Source organism: Dreissena polymorpha, chromosome 14 (genome assembly GCF_020536995.1).
Source record: "Dreissena polymorpha isolate Duluth1 chromosome 14, UMN_Dpol_1.0, whole genome shotgun sequence".
NCBI lineage: Eukaryota > Metazoa > Mollusca > Bivalvia > Myida > Dreissenidae > Dreissena > Dreissena polymorpha.
In genome coordinates, this window is record NC_068368.1 from 53,308,561 (window position 1) to 53,332,801 (window position 24,241).

The 24,241-nt window shown below is 34.8% G+C and overlaps 1 protein-coding gene across 1 annotated transcript in view; it reads right to left on the minus strand.

The window, feature by feature from the left end:
* The window catches only part of LOC127857615 (DNA repair protein RAD51 homolog 1), a 67,667-nt gene extending 43,905 nt beyond the window's left edge, over positions 1 to 23,762 (minus strand). Inside the window, exons 1-2 of the mRNA XM_052394097.1 lie at positions 23,628 to 23,762; positions 6,103 to 6,205 (exon numbers count right to left, since the gene is read on the minus strand). Coding sequence (XP_052250057.1) covers positions 6,103 to 6,195 — 93 coding nt within the window. The 5' untranslated portion in view covers positions 6,196 to 6,205; positions 23,628 to 23,762. The remainder of the gene's footprint in view (positions 1 to 6,102; positions 6,206 to 23,627) is intronic.
* Positions 23,763 to 24,241: the final 479 nt, after the last annotated feature.

Here is a 24,241-nt window from a genome sequence, read left to right on the forward strand (position 1 = left end):
AATAGATCTCACTTGTCAGAAAGGAACCATTCCTCATTAGAATACGGCAACATGCAAACTTATGATAGTCTTGCTTTGGCATGTCGTCCTTTTGACAACAGATCTCAGACAATCTGCAGGCTATGTCTCTCACATCTCAGACAGTGTGCATGCTATGTCTTAAATAATATGTCTATGGGCTGGGTCTAATAAATGACATTTTACGCACATGCATTATACCCAGTTTTCTCAGAATGTGTCTCAAATACATAGCTCTGGAGAGACTGATGTTAATGACTTCAATTTACAGCCCTGCGATGGAGATCAAACATGCCCCTCTGTTCCAACACTGGTAAAATACAAAATCCAATTATTTTCTTCAGATGTCAGGCAATAAAATTTAAACAAACTTTTAAAATGTTTTACAACAAAAAGGTTAACCTTTGAACATCTTTAAAGGGAATCTGAACTTGTACAATGATACACCAAGAAACATTATTGCACAGAAAGATTGACCGTTTAATGGCTGAAATTGGATGTAAACGGAGACCTAACTTGGCTCATAAAGTATTATAGCCTTATTAGGAGACAAAATCAAGCTAATTTTCTACACAATGTTTACTGCTGATTGGATTACAGACACGTAATTGAAGACTTAATGTGGCTGAACAGAATCTTGACTTAACAAATTAACCTGATCTGCATCAGGTCGGAAACCCCTTCATCATGACTTCTTGACAACTGGAAAGCAAGACATTTTGCTGGCATTTTAATAGTGTGACAACTTTGCGTAAAAGATTGTTGAAACTCAACACTTCACGTCAAATAACAAAATGACCATTATTATGCATGTGGGGTGGTGAAAATTGATTGTATGCAACCATAAAATGAGCGCTGGTAATTTCAGCCCGCCCTTGTGGCTGCTCATGAGGTGTGATGGAGTCATTTTGTCTAAGCGGCTGTCTACACCACTGTTACCAGTGAATATGTGGTGACAGGGCCAGGTCTAGTGTATCTCATTCAGGCAGCTAAAATTAGTTCATGAGGCTGGAAGGAACAGCAAGTGTCAGAAATCAAATTATATGTAAGAAAGGCCTTCAAGAAAATCTCATTTCAATGATTCCAGCTGTTTGTTACATATCCCCTACAAGGGCTGTTTGTAAAACATGCATGCCCCCCATATGGGCTCTCAGTTGTAGTGACAGCCATTTTGTAAATATGTTTTTTGTCACTGTGACCTTGACCTTTGACTTAGTGACCTGAAAATCAATAGGGGTCATCTGCGAGTCATGATCAATGTACCTATGAAGTTTCATGATCCTAGGCATAAGCGTTCTTGAATTATAGTCCGGAAACCATTTTACTATTTCGGGTCAGTGACCTTGACCTTTGACCTAGTGACCTCAAAATCTAGGGGTCATCTGCGAATCATGATCAATGTTCCTATTAAGTTTTATGATCCTAGGCCCAAGCGTTCTTGAGTTATCATTCGGAAACCACCTGGTGGACGGACCGACAGACATGTGCAAAGCAATATACCCCCTCTTCTTCAAAGTGGGGCATAAAAATGCCCCGCCCCTGGTGGCCATGTTTTAAAAGCAACAAAAACCATTTTCGAACTCATCCAAGATATCATTGGGACAAATCTTCAGACCAAGTTTCATGATGATCAGAAAATAAATGTGACCTCTAGAGTGTTAACAAGGTCATACATTTCAATATAATTTAAAATAAAAGTTAAGAAGAACATGTGTCGAAAAATGCAAAATAAGCCAGATATTTAATTCTGAAATCAAAAATGTTTGTACAGTCGAATTCGCCAGAATGTATATCATGCATGTACAATGTGAATCTTAAATCATACGACACACAAACACTAACTCCGATCCTAATAAAAAGACGAATTCTTCGGTTATTGTAGGAAAATATGTACGAAATATCTTTTCGTCACCACCGGCTCGGGGCGCTAATTTGTCTTTGCTGCATTTTATGAAATTCGTCTTCAATGTCTTGTCTTTTTTGTGTTATTGTGACATGTATTTATCAATATATTACAATTTAACACATATAAAAATCATATAGTCTCGCTTTAATCATTTGACAAAAGAATGACATTTGTACAGAATCATCAAACAATAAAAAACATATTCAAAAGTTTGCTAACTTCCAGAATGTAAAACTATCATTTATAATTAATTCCACTTAATCTTCTTGTGCTTAAAAAAAATATTTTAAAAAGGGAGACAACTCTGTCAATTCAATAATTTTTCAAAAGCCATTTTGCAGTAACTTCACTTGATATGCTAAACTAGAATGTTCACAAGCTGTTTTTACTATATAAATATAAGGAAAATGACCCCCCCCAGCGGCCATGTTTTTTAACGATCCGAACCATTTTCAAACTAACCGTCATATCCAGAAAACACATGTTCTGACCAAATTTCATGAACATTGGACCAAAAATGTGACTTCTAGAGTGTTCAAATGTTTTCACTATATAGACCGTTCCATAATCGATAAATTGACCGCCGCCATATTGTCAGTCACGTGACTGGCCGCCATTACACTGCTGCTAACTTGTCCGAGTCTGCGATTCCAAAAGTCAAAGACGTAGAGAATACCCACTTCACAGTTGTCGGATAAATAAATTACTTAATGAACTAATGTGAGGCGATTATCACATTTTTGTTGTTTAAATGATTGTTTGAAGTTGACATTTGATTGTTACAAATAAAATGTTTAAAATGCTTTCGTGTATTTGTTTTTTTTTATCTGTAATCAAGTGGTAATCATCGGCGAAAATTTGCCGGTTCAGTCGCTCATACTATGTCTTTGATTAGACTTGTTACTTTTAACGTTTCACAAACAATTCACGCATGTATTGTTGTGTTGATTTTAATAGCCGCAACATCAAGCAGATTATATTTTAATTAATACTTATAAAAGATTATCGTGCAATTAATTACCGCTAATTGTTTGTAATTGGTCTCATTTGGTAAAAATCTACATTCCAAAATCATAACATATTATATTAAGTATGATATTTTTGATACGCCTTCCATTATTTTTCTTGTTCTAACTGATATCAGAGATAAAAAAATTGTGGTTTGGATTTATATTTTTTTTAGATGGAATTGTGTCACGTTAAAAAACGAGCTTTTTATCATGGGAGAGTGATATTGATCTTGACGATCTTTTATGTGATTATTCGGAAGATGAAGAAAATGTGATCTATGTGATATATCTATATTTTCGTCTTTGAATCGTTTAACAGCTATAAAGCTTAAATACTAAAAAATGTATTTTATAGGTCTTTGAAGTAACGCAAAACATATGGATAACGACACCAAATGTTTAGTCAATTAATCCACACACAAAAAAATCCGAAAAAAACAACAACACCTAAATAATATTTCAAAAATATATTATTAAGCGCCAAACGAATTTATTAATACATTTATTTGCAACTTTAAAAACGCGGCATAAGCATCAAATTAAAGATAATCTGAAGACTGAAAGGCCGACAATTTGACACAACAAAGAGCTGTAATATTTTTTTTGCAGAAAAGCTTCAATAAATTACAATAGTAATACATCTAATTATAAAAATATAATTATCAATGGCATGAGTACGCTAGTGTGATAAATAAATGAGTGTTAGAAAGTGTAAGGAGTGCTTTGAAAATAAACATACTACAAAGCCATATTAAAAGCAAAGGACATGACAGTATTAACATGTAATTTTAATTTGATGGGTTTTGTTCAAAGAATGACGCTATTGAGGAATATTAACATACAACTGAAAAAACACAACTTCATATGATGCAAATTGAACTGTGCACTCATGTATATTGAAAACTCGTTACTAGTGAGTATGAGTGACACATATCGAACATTTTAACACACATATATTTATATACATATATATATATTTTTAAATATTTTTTACCTCTGTTTGGTGTCAAATGTAATTTCTTGTTTTTATGATATCGTTCGTGCATTGCCGTAACATCAAATCTTCATACGGAATATCGTAGTTTTAATTAACCGATACCCGCTAAATACGTTAAATGTTTTATTTTTATATATTTTTTTAAATACTTTATTTTTTCATAAAATTTTAAACGGGCTAGTATCTTTACGGTGTACAATTTCTGATATTCTATATTGGACATAACTTTTAATTTGTAAAATATGTAACATATCTAATTTACGCAACTGTTAAGTATGTCGGAGGTAAATTATCTTACCAAATGACTGCTTAATACTACCAGGAAGATGAGACATGGTGGCATCATCAATTGTGTTTAATGACCAGACTGTCATCTGCCACCCAGTGTGGTTTATGACACCATGTGGTTAGTTAAGTTTGGACAATATCTGATCAAAACGAGATAATCGGATTATGCAGAACAAAGGGGCAATTAAACACTGGAATGCAAAGGCATACACGATTTAAAGATTGATGCAAATAATCAAATGGAAAATAATGCATGTAATTTAATTAAATGCTTTTTTAATGTGTCAATGTGTTAGTTTTCCAAGACAACCAAGACCATGTAATGACGACCTTAGAATTTAGAAAGAAATTCATCCGTGGAATAATCGGTGCTCTCTTACATATGTTACCGATTGTTAAGCAGCAGTGTAATGGCGGACGCGGAGAGAATTCAGGGGAGATAATTATGTAATGACTAAATTATGGAACGGTCTATACATATAGAGAAAACTGCCCCACCCCTGGCGGCCTTGTTTTTTCACCGATCTGGACCATTTTCGAACTCGTTCGAGATATCAATATAACCAATGTTTTGACCAAGTTTCATTATGATTGGGCAAAAATTGTGACTTCTAAAGTGTTCACAATGTTTCTCTACAGCCATATAAGGAATACTGCCCCGCCCCCTGGCGGCCATGTTTTTCAACGGACCGGAACCATTTTTTAACTCAACCAACATATTATTGAGACAAACATTTTGACAAAGTTACATGAAGATTGGGTAAGGTTTTTTTTTTGACCTAGTGACCTAGTTTTTGACCCAGCATGACCCAGTTTAAAACTCAGTTGAGGTATCAATGGGACAAATGTTCTGATCAAGTTTCATGAAGATCGGACAATAAATGTGGCCTCTAGAGTGTTCACAAGGCAAATGTTGACGGCGCACAACGCACGACGGACAAAAGGCGATCACAAAAGCTCACCATGAGAACGTTGTGCTCAGGTGAGCTAAAAATATAACGTTGAATCTACTAAAAAATACAAATGATACATAAAGACTGCCATAGCCACTAATAATTTATGCATCCACCCAAATTTTATTTTTTCCTTACTTTTCACTGAATTTTCTGAAATTTCATTTTTCACTGACCATTTTTTTAAATTCCCTGACTTTTCACTGACCTTGAAAAAAAATTCAAATTTCCCTGACTTTTCAAGTTAAGTGGCAACCCTGACTTCCAAGATATGGCTCCGGACGGAAGGTAAGACGGAAGGACAACGCCAAAACAATATCCCTCCGCCTATGGCGGGGGATAATAAAAGATCCATGCTCCTATTTAAATTGTTATATCATACAAGGGCAATATCAACAGAGTCAGGGAGTGCCTCTGCAATCTGGGAACTCGACATGGCAACTTCACTAGCATATGAGACTAGAAGTACAAGTGGAACAAAATGCATATGCATCTGACTCAGGGCAAGGGACTGTTGCTTGAACAGAAAATCTTTTTTTTTTACATTTGGCGAATGTTTTACTGTTGATTTTTTTACGATAAGACTTGCTGTTATGAGATATGATGTTGTTTTGACCTTCACCTTCCGGCCGTTCTTGATCGTCTGAGTGTTTTTTACCCGATATTTTATTGAGTGTCTAATCAATTAAGGTTACATACTACCAATTCCATTAGAATGAAATAAGCATAGATAGCGCAGATAGTTCAGTGTGCAAAAAACGGTCAATTTTCAACTATAAATCAGGGATTTTTATTCATTTTCTGCGGGGGAAATAATCAGTTTTTTGGGGAAAATTATACTTTTCAGGTGGGGGACTGCCGCCAAAATTCGGCGGCAGATTTTATTGATTGAGGGCCCTGAGTGACTACAGGCATTGAGTGTGTTCTTACCTCCAGTCTGGCCAGTAGCATTGGTCCAAACGTCTCCTCCTCCACTTCCTGGGCAGCAACCTGGCCCCCGCGCTGGGCACTCATCTGTGCCATGTCACCTGACCTGAAACCATTTATAGTGTTCACAGTAACTACTCTAGAGACATTGGACTGGATTTGGACATTGTGATATCACCTGGGCCATGTCAACTTACCTGAAACCATTTGTAGTGTTCACAGTAACTACTCTGAAACATTGGACATTCTGATATCACCTGGGCCATATCACCTGACCTGAAACCATTTATAGTGTTCACAATAACTACCCTGTAGACATTGGGCATTGTAACATCTCCAGGACCATGTCACCTGATCTGAAACCATTTATAGTGTTCTCAGAAACTACCATAGAAACATTTGGCATTGTGATACTTGTTGACAGAGCTCAAGGTAGACATTAACAGATAGGTGCAACACCATGCTGTCATAAGGTCCCAACCGGCCCCCTTGCAGCATGCCCATGTTACTCATCTGAGCCATTGCACCTGCATTGAAACCTTTCACAGTGCAAAGAGTCATTACTCTAGGGATATTGGACTTAATGACGTGATGAGTTTTTTTCTCACAATTTTGGGAATAAGGCCATTAGGATTGGGAAAATCCTCCCATTTTGCCTGAAATTGAGAAAAGTGTTGCTTTTATTTGCAAACAAATACATGTACTTCCAATGGGAGAATAAAAGTGTTTTCCATATTATATTAACCCTTTCAGTGCGGGAACCGAATTTTAAAGGCCTTTGCAAACAGTTTGGATCCAGATGAGACGCCACAGAACGTGGTGTCTCATCAGGATCCAAACCGTTTGCTATTCTGATAATATTCTTTGAAAAAAATCGAAGAAAATGCTAATTTTATCAATTCAGCAGACGACATTTTAGCAGACGACAAATTTCCCAGCATGCAAAGGGTTAACTAAGGTTCAACTTGAAGAGCTGAATATGTGTAGAACAAGATGTGGAGATATATTGATTGTTTGTGTCACAGTATGGAAACCTTCCATTGGAATTTTGGGCAGTTAAAATAGATATATAAAGTATAAAATGTATACCTTTTGAGATTGGGAATGGGGCTGAATTTCATGAAATTAATAAATGGTTCAAACATAAAACTTTATGAATTTTAGGGAAACGTATGCACATGAGACATTGCACTATTGATGACAAAGATTTTAAACTCTGAAAAAAATTCTCACAAGAGTACTACATGTTGTATTGTAATTCAATACCAAATGTTTCAAACCAAATGACAACACAGAGACTAAGTTTTTTGCATAATGTTTTACATAAGCAATACAAGTTATTAATTGAGGTTAGACCATTCATCTAAATGGATTTAACCTTTTAGAATTGTGTGGATCCCATGATATGAATCAAATTCTAGGTTGTAATAATGAGAAGGACCGATACTATGAGAGCATACATGCCAGGCGTCCCGATCTTGGCGGGACAGTCCTGCTTTTGGGGTGTTTGTCCCGGTGTCCCGATGTGAAACAATTTGTCCCAACATTCTTAAAACATGACATACGTTTTATAAGGTCACAATCAAATTCACTATTCAAGCTCCGTCTGGCTTAAATTACCATCCCCAATCCCTTTATTGCCCCCTATTAACAAACCATATCTACTACAGTGTTTTTCCTCACCACTTTCGGAATGGTACTGGTACCGGTCAAATTGGGAAAATTAGCGGCATTTTCATCCAAATTGGGAAATTTATTAATTATGCTGAAAACGTTTTAAAACATGTACAAATAATAAGTTGCATATTGACATCTAAGTGGTGAGTGATTTCCTACGAAATCATGTTTCTATTAACACTAAACAATGAGTTTATTAAACTTAACACTCTTACTGAAACCGTGCTTGAAAGTATGAACTGTCTAAATCAGGACTCGTAGCCTCAGGTTACGTAGGATAACCTGCCTCTGATTGAACCAGGTTTGCTTCAGTCGACTTAACCATCAATGAAACGCTGCTATTATCTACATCTGACAACTATTTACTGGACTCAATATTTAATACATATTCCCCAACTTTTAAACTCGAATTTTATAAATGCGCGATAGATAATCAGCATCGGTAATTTGTTTGGCTGTTTTTGTATTACACTAAAATTGGTTACAAGGCATTGAAGATGCGAATGATTGTGAATCAGTTGTGCTGAATAACACAGTTTCACTACCAATGAATAATTTCAGTGGCTTTGTGGCAGTTTGTTGGCGTAGCTATACCTACCACACTTATCAGTCATTACAGTGTAATCCTCCACGAAAAAATCATGACAGTTACTTAGAAGACTGCTGATGGCAACCTGGTGCATTCCTCGTGGAAATTTTACATTTCACGCTAAATATTGTCAAAACATTTATTTTGTATTTCGAAACATAATCGTTTTTACAAATAATTATTTAATTAATTAACTAAAACTGTAAATGTTTGGTTGCATTCTCAAATGACCGTTATTAAATTTGTAATCCAAAGCACACTTTTCAATCTTCATGTCAATGCGACGTTTTCAAAATCTAACTTCACATAAACATCACACATGCATATTTCCTTTGTCTCGACAAAAGCGCGTGAAAAATTAGGCCGCTCATGTAAAACGTCACGTTACCGCATGGAAAGCATAGGTGTATTGATTTTTGTTTAAAAACCATGTAGCGTGGAGACAATTGAAATCTTTTAATTTCAATTTAAAATGTTGTTATTCATTTTAACTAAAATAAAAAATTAATTTCCATTAAACATGCTGTATCTTTATCTTAACGGTCTTTTCGATGGTTCATTATTGAAGCAGTTATTGTATGCTGTATACAGTACTGAGTAAACAAAAAATCCGGACAAACTGGATTAAGTGTTGGGTGTTGTGAAAACATGCTTAGCCGGTATATACTGACCTCATTGTGTAGACTGCGATGTTTTGACAAAAGGGATTAACATGTGCGTATGCAAATCTTCGGCGATTTTTCTTTTCTATGAAATGGATTTTTTGTGAATTGGAAATTTTAATTTTGAAATAGGGAATTTTTATTTTGAAATTGGGGAAAATGGTCTCATTGGGAATGGTGCCGTTTTACGGTACCAACTTTATATAGAGGAAAAACGCTGTACTAGTCCAGTGATCCAGTGTTGGTTTTGACACCTTATCAGTGATCTATTGGCAAATTATTGATTATTGAGATGCATCGTAGTGAATTAAAAGCAGACTGCTTTTGTATTTCATGGCCAAAATCAAGTCCAAAGATACTACCATGCGGCATTCTGTGTATTATAACACCTGTGGCTTAACACAGTGTTTTTTTTCACTGTTTTGGGAATGGGGCTGGGTCCCTGTGGATTGGGAAAATTTGCGTCGTTTTGACTAAGTTGGGAAATTAGTGTTGTTGTTTTGCTAAAATATGCTTCAAAATTGAGGATACAAGTGTGTCCAGTATTATATTTACTAAGGTTGAACTTATATGGATGGGAGATGAACAAAATATTGAGATCTAAAAAAAAACTTCCATTAGGAATTTTAAGCTCTCATTTGCCAAAAATATATACTTTTTCCCATTGGGAATGGGTCCGTTTACCGGACCCGATTTTGAATGAAAAAAAACCACTGTAACAACCTGTCAAAGCAGCAGTTTTGTGTATCAAACAAATTGAGCGCTAACCGATACACATCGATGTTTCATATAAATTTACTTTCGTTTTCACTGATTTTCAGATAATTTATACATATTGCATCAATCTTAATTTAGAATTAATAGATGATTGGTTGCATAAAAACAGTGCTCGATACCCGCACAGCACATTGAACGATTACGCATTCATCCGCATAGCGCACATGTGTGTTTACTTCGGGAAAATGGAAAACGTTTGTGTTCACAAAATTCTTTAACACATTTATTGTCAATATTTGCTAGAAATAAGATCTTATTGATCGTGTAAGTGAATTTTAGGACAACCAAAAGAAGAATTATAAAAAGTTATTGACACTATGGTAAGCAAAAACAAATAAAGACCAGGGATCGACAAATCCACTCGCCCGCTTGTTATTACGAGTAGAAATCGGCTCCGGACGAGAGAATATTCCGGCAGCACTAGTCCTGCAGGGCGAGTGGCAATTCTGGCCGAAATGATTTAAATTTCAAGTTTTAACACATTTTTACCAAACAAAACAATGTTTAATTGGCGATTATTGCACACTGCACTAAAATAAGTCCTGTTCTCGTTACGCGCCGATACCGGTATGTTCCGTGAATGTATCCTATACAGTACAGTATACGGTCTTTTAATACTGCTAAAAAAAATTGTCTAAATTCTTCACATATTAAGATTTAAAGAGTTGCTATTGGCAAGTTTTAATGGACGAAAATGACAAAGAGAACTGCCTTTTTTACACACAAAGGCTTGTTTGAGTTTAACAAAATGCCTTTCGGACTCTCCAATGCTCCTTAAGTGTAATCATAATGATTGCGATCATAAGGACAAAGCGAAAAAACAAGTTAAAAGTGTGTTAAAACCGTTAATTAACTTTAGTGAAATTCATGAGTTATCAGTTCTATATGAAAACCAATAGAAAAACACAATAAAACATATTATCGTACAGTTACCATCTTTCGAACCCCTCCAGCTTTCGAACCTATTTCTATTTTCTGTTTACCGCGCATGCGCGAGCGTGTACGCGTCATCAATCTGTGTGCACCGATGCTTTTGTTTACAAATCAGACGATCGTAGCTATCGATCGTTAAAATGCGATATAAACAGGTAAATTTTCATAAATTTTGAACAAAAATAACTATTTTTAATATTATTTACAAAAATATATATATATAAAAGTCAGATACAAAATGATTTTAAACTTACAACTTTTTGACAGATGACCCACATTTTGGTCTGCGTCAAGTGTCACATGACCATGGTAAATCACATGGCGATAGGTTACATCACAGTTAAGTTAGTGTGCAGTTCAACATATCTGATCCACTTTGCAAAAATTGACATTAGAGAAACATTTTCTTTTTTTCTCTCCTCTTTTCTGGTAGCAATTTAATTATGTTTCAGGTGTTTCCACAAAAAAAGAGTATCAAAACACAAAGGATACTCACCATCAGCTATGATGAATGCATACAAAATGGTAATGCAAACTGGTGCACCAGTAAAAACTGCTGCTAGACAGTACGGTGTACCACACAACACCCTAAGAGATAGAGTGAAAGGCAGGGTAGATCCGCAGACTGTCATGACAGGACAGGGTCCATTATTCTCCACTGAATAGGAAGCAAAACTTGTCGACCATGTTAAATTTATGGCAAACCTTGGGTATGGTTTCACAATAACTGAGGTTGTAGCCAAGGCAACTGACTATGCAGTGTTCTTGAAGAAGCGAACACATGACAACCCATCGTCAGTCAAGTGGTTTCATGGTTTCAGACGACGTTGGCCTGAAATAAAGGTAGTGAAACCTAGAGCCCTTAGTCAGTGAAGAGCAAAATCCACAACTGAGCAGGCAGTATACTCATACTTTGACAATCTAGAAACTCTCATCAAAAATAATAATCTACAAAATAAGCCTGAATGTGTATACAAAATTGATGAGAAAGGTATACAAATTGAACACTCTCCCCTGTATGTTGTCAGTGGCAAGGCATGTGTCCCGGCCATAACCTCATCAAGGTCAGGAATCACCACAATCATTGGTGGTGGCAATGCGCTAGGATCACAAATTCCACCATTTTTATTTTCAAGGGGCAGCGCATGAATGAGGACTTGTTTCAAGGTTCAACACCTGGCTCTGCTGGCACTATGTCTAAAAGTGGTTGGTCCAATTCTACCATATTCCTTGAGTACTTGAAACGTCATTTTGTACGCTACATTCAAAGGCAAAATGCAAGTCAGCCAATCCTATTGATATTTGATGGACACAAGTCACATATCAATGTTCCTGTACTAGAATGGGCAGAAAAGAATAATGTGCTTTTGTTTGTGCTTCCTGCCCATACAAGCCATTGCCTACAACCCTTGGATATTAGATGCTTTGGTCCATTACAAAAGATTTATAATAACATGTGTCAAAAATTTGTGAGGGACAACCCATCTTCCAAAATCACTTAATTCAATGTAGCTGCACTGGCTTCAAATGCATATGTCAAAGCACTTTCTAATAGCAATCTAAAGATGTATTTTCAGAAAGCTGGTATATATCCTCTCGACAGAACAGCAGTCCTTGTTGACAACTTCAAGCCCTCCGAGCCATATGTCGGTTTAGACCCTACACCTGTCTCAGCTGCTGAACAGTCTGACAATGACTCCTATTTCAAGGCTGCAGAGTCTGTTATTGATAAAAAGAAAGAATATAATATAACAGCGATCAATAAAACACTAAGTAGTGTTGTTTCCAGGCAAGAAATTACCCGATCAGACATATGTCAGGAAATTTTCAGCAAAGCACAGTCCCAGCCTTTATGTGAACTGCCAGCACCCAAGAAGCGCAAAAACAATTCCAACCTGAAAAGCTGTAAAAGGTCTGTCAGCTCACAAAAAAACAAACAATCCTGTTGTTACCCCATTCCAGAACCTGTTCCTGTTCCATCACACATAAACTTAAACCTTCAGTCAGATTCATATTCAGATGACTCTGACTCTGATATTGCTGACGAGGATAAGTGCTGTGTTTGCAAGCAGTTTCAACCTGAAAAACTGAAAAAAATGTGTGTCCCTTGTGATCACGACATGGGCACAGTGTGACTTCACTGGCTGCAAACATTGGACACATCTCATATTATTCTGCAAGGAGCGAGTCATTCGGCGCAATGACATATTCTTCTGCCCTTGTCATGGCTAATCAAGCACTTAAGAATAAAAACATCAGTATAAACATGATCTGGTTTAGTAGTTAAATGTTTAAAGTTATTAACTGTTTCAAATTTTATCGTTTTGGACCAAAAGTTATGAACTATACTGTATTTGTGTACACGGTTCGAAAGCTGGTGCTTTTAGAAGGCGGCCATATTGGATTTTTTGTGTGAAGGTCATAATACACTGAATAGTTTTCCTATATAATTCAATGTAAAAGCGACAACTTTGAGCGAAAATAAATGCAACATTTTGCACATAGAGACCCCCATAACCATACCTTTTCTTAAAGGCCATTTTAAGCAGAATCGATTTATGCCATAAAAAAGATATGTCATGTACAATGCAAGAAAGAACTTGACACAAATCAAAATCGACTGTTTTTGCAACTTTTTTTTCGGCCGTTTCTTTGTGGAATGTAACCTTTTCTAGTGCAATGGTTTACTAAAGTCTTCAAGTGTATCATATTTCAGGGATTCAGTAGTGAACACCAGTCCTATTCATGCCCTACCATTATCTCCGCAAGATAACACCCGAATAATGGTAAAAAGTGTAAAACATGCCTTCCTGTCAACTATGATATTTTTTTAGAGAGTACAGCCCTACATGAAGCGATCATTTAGTGTATTGTAACCTGAAAGGGTGATGGAAACTACCTAGTATATTTCAATGTTATGATTTGGGATAAGTTGCAATAATTGAACTATCAGCTTTATAACCCAATGGGTTGCTGATAGTTGCAATGCGCTCTGTCTTGGCCATGGCTGCACAATGTTATCAACAATGCAAGGGTTAAGGAACACTGAAACTGCAAGAACTTATAAAAGTTTACCTATCTTAACCACAAACTCATCCAAATGGTACCATTAAAGCAAGAAATAATTGATTTCATTGACTTAGGTTTTGTTTTGTACGCTGTATCTTTATTGGTTCTGTTGGTTTACTTGGATGGAACATGTGTGAACTTTTATAGAACTTTGAAAAGTCTATATCTGTTTATCTATAAACAAAAATCAGCTATGGTATAATAAGATCAGATGTGCAAACAATGTCAAAGAGTTGTTAAATTAACAATTTGAAGGCAATTATGCTGAAAAAATATGAAAGTTCCCATGCAAATTAAGACTTACTAGGTAGAACGAGAAATGTACACTTTTCACCGACTCTTGAGTGTTAGCCAATCAGAAGACACCTTACATCTGTTGCTTTTCGAGATATTTGACATTGAACATTATTATTTTTTATACCAAATTATGCGACTATCGACCGCATACTCATAGATATTGTTCGTATTTATTAAACATTATTATTACTGTGAAACCATTATTAATCGCCAGACATTAATTTTCATAAATTTCGTCAGTCGACCAATCGGCGAATTTAAGATCCTAACGAACAATCATGCTCTATGTTTGAACAAATGCAAACACCAAGTTGAACAATATTTTAAAACTTTACAGTACACATGAGGCATTAAATTCCAACATAATCCATGCACACATTCACTGCTGTTTCGTAATCAAGATTAATCCGGTTTTGACACAAAGGGATGTAGATTACACAAGGTACTTAACTGACACGTGACACCTATTTAAAACGCGTGTGCATTACAGCTGTATCGAATGCGTTGACTTCGTTTATGTAGAATGGTAATGAATTAGCGCTAATTGTTTATAACTTTATTACCCATTAGGTGCATTGTGTTTTTCAGGGGTGTTGCATAAAAGCCATCACGCAGCGAATGCCGATGAAAGACAATAAAACCAAATGAAAAGATGACGATGTGTGATCAACATGCGTATTTATCACAAATTAATAAAGAATATTTTAATTGCTGTTTGTTGTTTGATTGTTTGCGTTTAACCACACTTATTACTATTTGATATGTATCAATTTATTTATTTTTCAATTATTGACATTATTGATTTATATACCGGTAGTTTACTTTTTAAGAACAAACACACACATAGAGTTTCTAATTTTAATGTTGATATTAGAATAAAAAAGCATTTTATTTGAAAAAAAACACTTAACAAACTGGAACCTCTTTCGTATAACACAAACAGTTTTAAAACGGTATTGACAGCATTTTAATAAAAATCATACCAACTAGAACACATACCCAATTGGCAATTGGCTTCGTTGTTACAAACACTCGTTAACGGTTATTCGATCCCACTTGTCCGCTAATCATAACAATGAACGTGTTAATGGCATACATTAAGAGGGTCCATTACTGTCCCTTGATAACAACAGACTAGTTAATTGGCATGTGACAAACAGGCCCCACCTCCTGCAGTGATTCTAAAGTGTGTTCCCGCATTCGTACAACGATTTTTCGCAACTGCGATTGATCGCGAATATGTATTACACACAAATCGGATATTGAATGACGCATTTTTTTAAATTTCAAAATCAGAAATCGGCGAATTTAAGTGTTGACGAAATCGTCATTTTTATAAAAATGACGAAATTTTGTGCTGTCGAAAATAAATGGTTTCACAGTATTATAATTTATACCAAATTATGCGCCTATCGACCGCTAACTCATAGATATCGTGCATATTTATTGACCTGGCGTGGCGGAATTAACCTCTGACTTATTCAAGTTATGGTTATCATAAAAAACGACCAACGGGGAGGTTATTATACATTATTTATCCCGTTAATGTTTGGTAACTGTTTGGTTACCGTTGGGAATTTCCTACACAGTAATGCGCTGGACGGTCGTGATCAGGGTTGGCATATTGATCGGTGAATTGAGTATTGACCAGGCCGGCGGTCAATACCCGGTTAAAAACGGTCAAAACTTGTCATTACTGGTCATTATTGGTCAATACTGGTCGATTGAAAATTGTAGCATTTAAACATGACAAAGGAAGAATTTAAGCTATTCTATATTAAATCAATCATTATTCTGTAATTGATAAACTTTTTTTGAGTTATTTATTGTTAAAAAAAAAACTTTAAAGCTGTAAAAAATACTTCTTTATTATTTATGGAAACGGTCTCAAATACAAAAGAACTAAGGCAATATCTTTATCTCAGTGTATCACATCTGTTACTGAAGTATTATTACTATTGTAGTTACCATAGTATTTCACTGATCTATTGATACATCTATTTGATAAGCTGATGGACACACAGAACTCTTGTGGTTTCTAGGGTCATAAATGATCTGGCCCCTAAGCCTTAATTGGTAATACGATGCATGCACTGGTATGTCTCTGATAGTGACAATGAAGCAAATCTGCCCTTAGGCTATTTCATTTCACTCAAACAAAATGAGATAACTTGCTATTATTTTTATTAATTTCATAGTTACTTCTAACTTGTCTCCTTTCTATATTAAGAGGGTTTTCTTATTTTAAAGTTAAATTGGTCTTCAAATGAATAAGCAATCAAAATTCTTGATTTTGGCAACAAATAATGTTTACCAATTGTGGGTCTACTCTAGACTCTTCTTTTCAATTATTTCTTTCTTTTAATAATTATTTTTATTAAGTTTTTTTTTATATCAATGGTAAAAGAAAATATTTTTCACTATTTTGTTAAAGAAATCCAGGCAAGAATACATGACAAGTAAGGGTTGTGTCAAAGGTGCCATGGACACACTACTGAATGCGGTGTTCAGCCAACACCCGAAATCGCCGCGATTTCACGCTATCGATAACGGGAACACCGGTGATCACCGTGATGACTTTCTTCCAACGTGTCTAGAACCCGTGTTTCTTACCCCCTAAATGTTAACTAAGCACGTGCACTATTAATTATAATGTTGGTCAGTGAAAAAGGACTATAGAAAACCGCCAACTGCATCTTTGTTTTATTTTCCAAACAAGCACCGACAATCCAATATCATATGTTTTACGAAACACAAACTTTAGCTATGCACGTGTCATCTATCAAAACAATAATTGTACATGTCATTTTCATGTAACATATCGAAGTAATTCTCGTATATGATATTGGAAACAGGACTTGCTTTTAACATTTACAATTACGATATTAATTTTCATAAGATTTGCTGAAAACAAATGAGAACCAAACAAACGTACACAGACAACAAAACGTTGGTTTATTTTCGAAAAATCGCTTTCACTTTCTCCCGATTCCCAGAAAATGACTTATACATGTTGAATGAAATCTAAATATAGATGACGCTGTTCATTGGTCGTTGTAAAAGAATATTCATGAACTGTACACGGCACTTAATGTGCAATGCCAATTCCAAGTCATTTGCGAGAAACATGTACCCCGATACTTAATTGAAATTCACAACAAAGCTTTTACAATCAGGGCTCAGCCTAGGTTCAAACTTGAGGGAGAAGTGACTTCTCCCTGAGCTGAATTCAGGGAGAAGTCAGGCCACTAGAAGGAGAAGTGATTTCTGTTCGGCGTTTAATAAAATCTTCGCTTGTTTTATACCCCTCATTACACCAAGCCTTAGTATCATCATCAATGACAAACAAATGCTATTTTCAAATTCAATAAATCCTTACATATTAAGTCACATTAATCAATTCATCCAAATAAAACTTGTGATTTCCATGTGCATCATAAAAATAAACAGTACTTTAATAATGCAATGACAATCCAAACCCTATTTACATCATAATGTATCAATACATGATAATTAGTCAGTGATTTTTTTCACCCAATTGGGAAAAGGCCCGGTACCAATGCCATTGGGAGTTCTTCGCTTCATGAAATCACCAAATTGTGGTAAAAACGAGTCTTAACAAAACACAATCTTAATGCATGGGACCAAAGACCTATAGATTACATATAGTATATCTATTACTGTTTATCCAAAATGTATACATATCCGAAATATGTACACTTGAGAATGCCTTACCTGTTTCATTTAATAATCCAAATTTTCCTTGTTGTTATCTGGTTTAACAAACCATATTACACGTACATGTTTGTTAAATCCAGTTAATGCCTTCTCCATTATTGAATCACCATTAGTCTACTTGTAATTTGAATCGCCAGCTTTGAATTGAACGCGGGTTTAATGTTACAATACATCTGCCATGTGCAATGTCGAAGGTCATGAGTCATGACGTAGCAATTTTCTTATACTCGGATAATTTATATCTAATCGAGGAAATGTGTTTTCTCAATGTCTATTGTGTAGTATTAGGACTTGTTAGTATAAAAATGAGCTGTGATTCCAGTTTATATAAGATAGGTGTTACTCGTAATTATCGGTGGATTAACAAACTGACAAAACTCGCTGGACTTTTACAGTAGTGGATCTACGTAATTAATAGACCTTTGATCAATATTGTTTTTCTTTAATAACTTTTCCGACTTTCTTTAACCGTCTGCCAAAAACATGTAATTATGGAATGTAATCTAGAGTCTGTGATTATCACGTAATCATTAGACAACTTATAGCATGCGCAAAGAGCTTGCTGGATATAAAATAAAGTCGTTTACGTATGGATACGGTAGATAAAATTATGGTAATTAGCACTACAATTTGCACGGGTGGGTTGTTAGTTTTCATTTATATGGTTATGAATTAATGTCTGACAAAATAAATTGCACATCGACTGGATAATTAGTGTTTAAGAGTTTTGAAACACGAAACAAGTAAACAGTAGATCATACTAGAATAAATCGTATTCATATTTACTGTTGGGAATGTGTTGCGCGTGTAAACTTTTTTGAGCGTAAATACATGTTTATAACGACGTCATTTCATCACTCGGGTAAACTATTGCATATGTATATACAATGCGCGCGTTCTCATTGGTAACTATCGATGTTAATGTACCGCTTAACTCCGCCTGCAAGGCGTGTACTAATTGGGCTTGCAGAACAGAGAACTATCCAAACTGTCGGCGAAATGACACTCACTATGATCTTTTGATCTAAACCGTTATTGTTTGGAGTGAATGCCCATGTATGCTAGTTGCCTGGATAAGCTTTCACAGCAGTCGATCTTTTGCTGTTATAATAAACTGATAACATAACAAGTGTCATCGGTGACTTTATGACATGTGAAAATAGAGAATTTTTAGATGAAAAAGTTGAGAGAAAAAAACGTCGATGTTGTAAAAAAGAAGGCGAAGTCAACTTCTCCTTCATGTAATTTAAGGGCGATATTATTATGTCCCGGGCGAAGATGTCGCCCACGTCGCCCTCACGGCCGAGCCCTGTACAATGTTGCCTGCTATTTTCGTGCGCTTTTTGTAGATAAAAACTGGACACGAAAATATCTGGGCATATACATGTATTTATTTGCGGCTACAATTTGTTTCAGAACATGAACTGTAAACGATGCCTTGGAATACCCTTGTCTTGATTGGACGCTTATTTCATCAAATCTTTAAATAGAATCATATGCCGAAATTCATTTCATACTTTCGAAAATTGCTAACGTTTGTGTAATTGACATTTTTGTCAATATTATCGTCTATATTACACACCCATAATTTGCTTTTACAAATGGAAATCGGGCATATATGGGATTGTCAAGTAATGGATAAAGATGGAAGAAGATGCATGTATGCGATTGAGACAGTTGACAGGTATACATCGTGGAATCAAGAGACTCGGGATAATACGATTACTACAATCAGTTATGAGTTCTCCATGGCTTCAAACTGTTAATTGCATAATCAAACACGCTACGTGCGAACATGGTTTTCTTTTATACGAGGCGTTTAAAAAGACAGAAAACACTGTCATGAGCATGGGTGTGAAAAACATTATTCATTATCACTTTTACATGAAAGGAATCAATACAATACTTTTATGTTCAATTATTATTTTTTTAGCGGACACTGCGGCAGATATTACGCGTCCGCGGTGATTCGCGGTGTTCGCCTTATTGAAAACGGCCCCTGCGAACATTTGATCTGGACACCCAACACGGGGTTCATTTGGCGAACACAGTGAAATGAACACCGTGGCGAGTGGCGTTTGTTTAAGTACACATAGCCTAGTGCTGCAACAATACGCCAAAAACCGTATTGCAATATATTGTCAGTTCAAAAACCCGTATTGCAATATATCGCAATATATTGCTAACTTGTATCAAAATTATAACTTGCCAATTACCCGATAATCCCGTATATTCCAGTTTTAAAGCAAATTTTGGTAAATATTTACTATATACCGGTAAATGTGCTCAAGAATAACAAAAAACACAAACATTCGCAACTTTTCTTAAGTATCAAATACATTTTGGCATTTGTTACTTTTTAAAGATGTGATGAAATAACGTCCAACCCGGGCGTTTTTTTCCACTGAACACACGTAATTCACCTGACGTGATGTTCCCATTTTATACAACACAAAATACACCCATACTTTCCATGCGACATCCTACATGTCTGTATAATTTTCGCGCGCTTTTTAATGAGACAAAGGATAAAGCACTTTTTATTTGACGCTATAATTTTGTATTGTCGCATTAGCATTAAAATTTTGAAGCGTATTTCCGAAATTTGGATTACACATTTAATAATGCTCAATTCAGAATCGAATGAAACATTTACAGCTGTGCGCAATTAAATTATAATCAGGGTTTTTTTTGGCCCGATTTTATAGCCGAAATTCGGCTATGTTCCCAATCCCAAAAAGTATACTCTTTTCCCAAAATGTGGCAAAAAATTCCCAATTTCCAAAAAAAGTCTAATGCGTATTTTATCTCAATTTCAATTCAATTACATCTAACAAAGTATTATATGATTTTGTTCTTTTAATTTGAATGATTATAAAGAGTTATATCAAATTTAGTATTTCCCTAATCAGTGGACTTTTCATGTGGAAAAAAAGGCTAATGAATTTATTTTCCCAATTTCATGAAAATGCCGATAAAATTTCCAATTCCAAAGCCATGGGCTATCTTCCCAAAAAGTGGAAAAAAAACCCTGATAATTCAACGATAATCTGTTCAAAAGCATCGAACGAATGCTCCGATGTAACAACGTTACTCCGTATAATATACTTTTCAGAATGCTATTTTTACAAAAAAAATAAATACACTGCTTTGTTTTGTTTACCTTGTTATCATTATTTCGGATGGCTTTTCTGGACGAAATGTGAATGAATTTTTGTAAAATTTTCGTAACGGTATGATGAAAATCGTATCGCACTACAATATGCGGATTGCGTATTGCGATATATACCGATATACCGGTATATTGTTGCAGCACTAACGGTGCCTGTACTGTATATCATCTATTTCAATGCATTAAATACTTGAAAATTATGTGCTTTTTGCAATTCTGATATTTTTATTCATTTTGTCCACAATTAAAAAGAGATTTTTAACAATTATTATGAATAAATTTGAAGGAAAAGTGGCTCAAGAGACAAGTGTTTTGATTGGCTGTTCAGAAAATGTGTATGCGGAAGCACAAACATGTATGTCGAAGTTCAAATTGTACTTTGACGTACAAATATATACTTTGAAGTGTATTTTATATTTGTATATCGACGTACAATAATTGTACTTCGATGTACATTTCTCTTTTTACCTTATAGGTCTTCTTGACTTTCAACCCAAAAGGTACGCCATAGTATGTCTTTAGGGTTATCTAAAGAATGCTCCCACTTAAGGGATCAATACAGAGACCTCCCAGTGACTAAGCCAGTTAGCAGACACCCCATCCACTATACCACAGCCACCGAACCAGCTTTAAATTCCTGTGGCTAGAAAAAAAAAGATGCTAGATCTTTAAGCTAGGAACATGTAACTCGTTTTAAGATTGATTTTTTGGATGCATTACTTAAGGTTCATGTAAAGTCCCAAAATGACCCCATATAGATGAAATTTTAAAATATAAAAATGATCAGTTATACCCAAAATAAGTTAATGAAATTTACATATGGTTGCAATAATCACATTTTTATTCCATATATGTACACAATTAAAAAAAAAACACTCACAAATGGTAGTAATAATGTAATTATTATCAAAAATATTGCAAGGTATGGCAAATTCTCAATTTCATTAAAAAAAACACAAATGTGCCAAATAAAGACACCAACAGTATATGCAAGTTATATGTAATGTACTCCCAGCATTGAATTGCGTCAATACAGCCCCACAAAGACACTATGCGTATTTCAAAATGAACATGTCAATGCCATGAGTCGCTATTTATAGATTTTGGAAAAATACTAACTTTCTTCGCGCATAGCATGCGATCAATAAGAGTTATGATCTTATAAAATAAAATTAATGAAAATATATCATTTTCATAATATCTCCATAACAATGACACTTACTTGAAACGCACTATTTGAAAAGAATCTTGATATAATAAACTCTCCTCCCGATTTAATTTCATAGGTCGTCCATCTTGGTCAGAAATGTGTATTGATTCGTATTTGCGAATTTGTTAAATATTGCTTATATTAAATATTTACTTTATAACATAACTTTAAATTACCTCATAAACAAATTATACAAATTTTAGAACAAACGGATCGTGAGTAATTTATCAATGATCGATTTTGAAACGAAATATTTTTCGAATATACTTCCGGCAAATAATGGCTTCCTGAACAAGTAAACATGACAAGACAATAACAAATGCACTTTTTCATCGATGACAAGGTTTTTATAGAAATGTAAGTGTTCAGTTGGTTTAATATGTGCGTGTGCCCAACATTTGTATAATTCATTTTTCCGATCCCACAAATATTATGCCTAGATCGTTAATTGAAATATTGTTATGTCGACTTCCTTGAAACCGGATGTTTTATGCCCCACATGTTTAACTAACGTGTATGGAGTTCGAGATGTGACATAAACATGTTGTAATTTGTTTTAAGGTAGCCAATTAGTCGTCTTTCCGAGTCCTATATATTTCAAATGAACAATCAAAGTGTTTTCCCTTTTGGTAATATAGTTTATTTTTTGTAATTGTGTCATTTTGTGACTATAATGAGTACTGTATTGCGAATAAATAAGTAATTTTGAAAATGAAGGTTCACTGGTAAATCCACCATACTTAAAGTAGTTCCCAATTATTGTGTTAACTTTTGACATTTTTTTATGTTTTTCTTTTCCTTATTTTAGGATTGTTGGTGTGTGTTGTGTGGACTTTTCATTTGTAGTACCTAACATTAAGTGTATACAATATTTTGACCAAAGGAATTTGTTCAATTTAACTCCGTTTGTTATTTTGATAATTTCATGCATGCGCTGTATATTTCTTCAAAAGCAACATTTTGAATCATATTTTTTTTTTAGCATTTTCTTATATGTTCTACAAGTGTTTACGAGGCTATTGACTTATAAATTGAATTTATTGCCATAATATTTATTGAAGTATTTCTATGTGAAGAATACGCCTTTTTACACTTACATGAACCTTAATAATTGCAACAATTATAATATTTTGAACACAATCATGTCCATATACTTATTAAAAATACATGGTTAAACTTAAAAAGCTTTTGCCCGTAAATTAGGTAGCACCGATAATCATATTATAATGTGTAGTGTGTATATTTACTGGGTAAACTGGTACGTAACGTGACAGTACGAACCCAACAATTAAAAGCGTTAAAGCATAACATTTGGTAAATCTATGCTTTAACGCTTAAATGTTTCATTACTGAAATAACTAGAAGATAGTGTTTTTGTTATAGATAGTACTACAGTTAACTTACAGTATGGTTTAATAGTGGTCTAAGATGATTGTTTTGATAGTCGTTTTATCAAATCCCCGCCATTGATGACATAATAGATACGTTCGAATGATTTGGTCGTCATTGACATCAGATGAGCTTTCGCTGAAACGTTATTGTTCGTGTGCATAAGTTAATTATTATTTTTCAGTTAGTATTGCTGTTATTAAACAGATAATAGACCTGCTTTGCAACAAAAAGATTCCAGTTGATTTAGATAATTGTATTTAAATAGACGGTAACCACATAAATTATAGGAGGTTTTGGGGATTCCGATAATGACGTCACGTTTGCGCATGCTCGAGTTTTGGCCGTCAACACTGCGGCCATTTGGCTATTGTTTGCATTTGATGAACCGCATCGTGATTAGATTATCATAACAATATCTACTTGACACATATTTACGACCCTTTTAAAGAACAACAAAATACTCAGAAATTGAAATTCTTTCAGAATAAATTCAATTTTATGAACGAACACAAATAAGGACGAAAATAAACAACAAAAGATTGAATTAATGCTATCAACATAAAGAAACTGATTTGAACCTATATGCCTGTAAAAACTTACCATGTTACAGATTAACTAAATCCTCT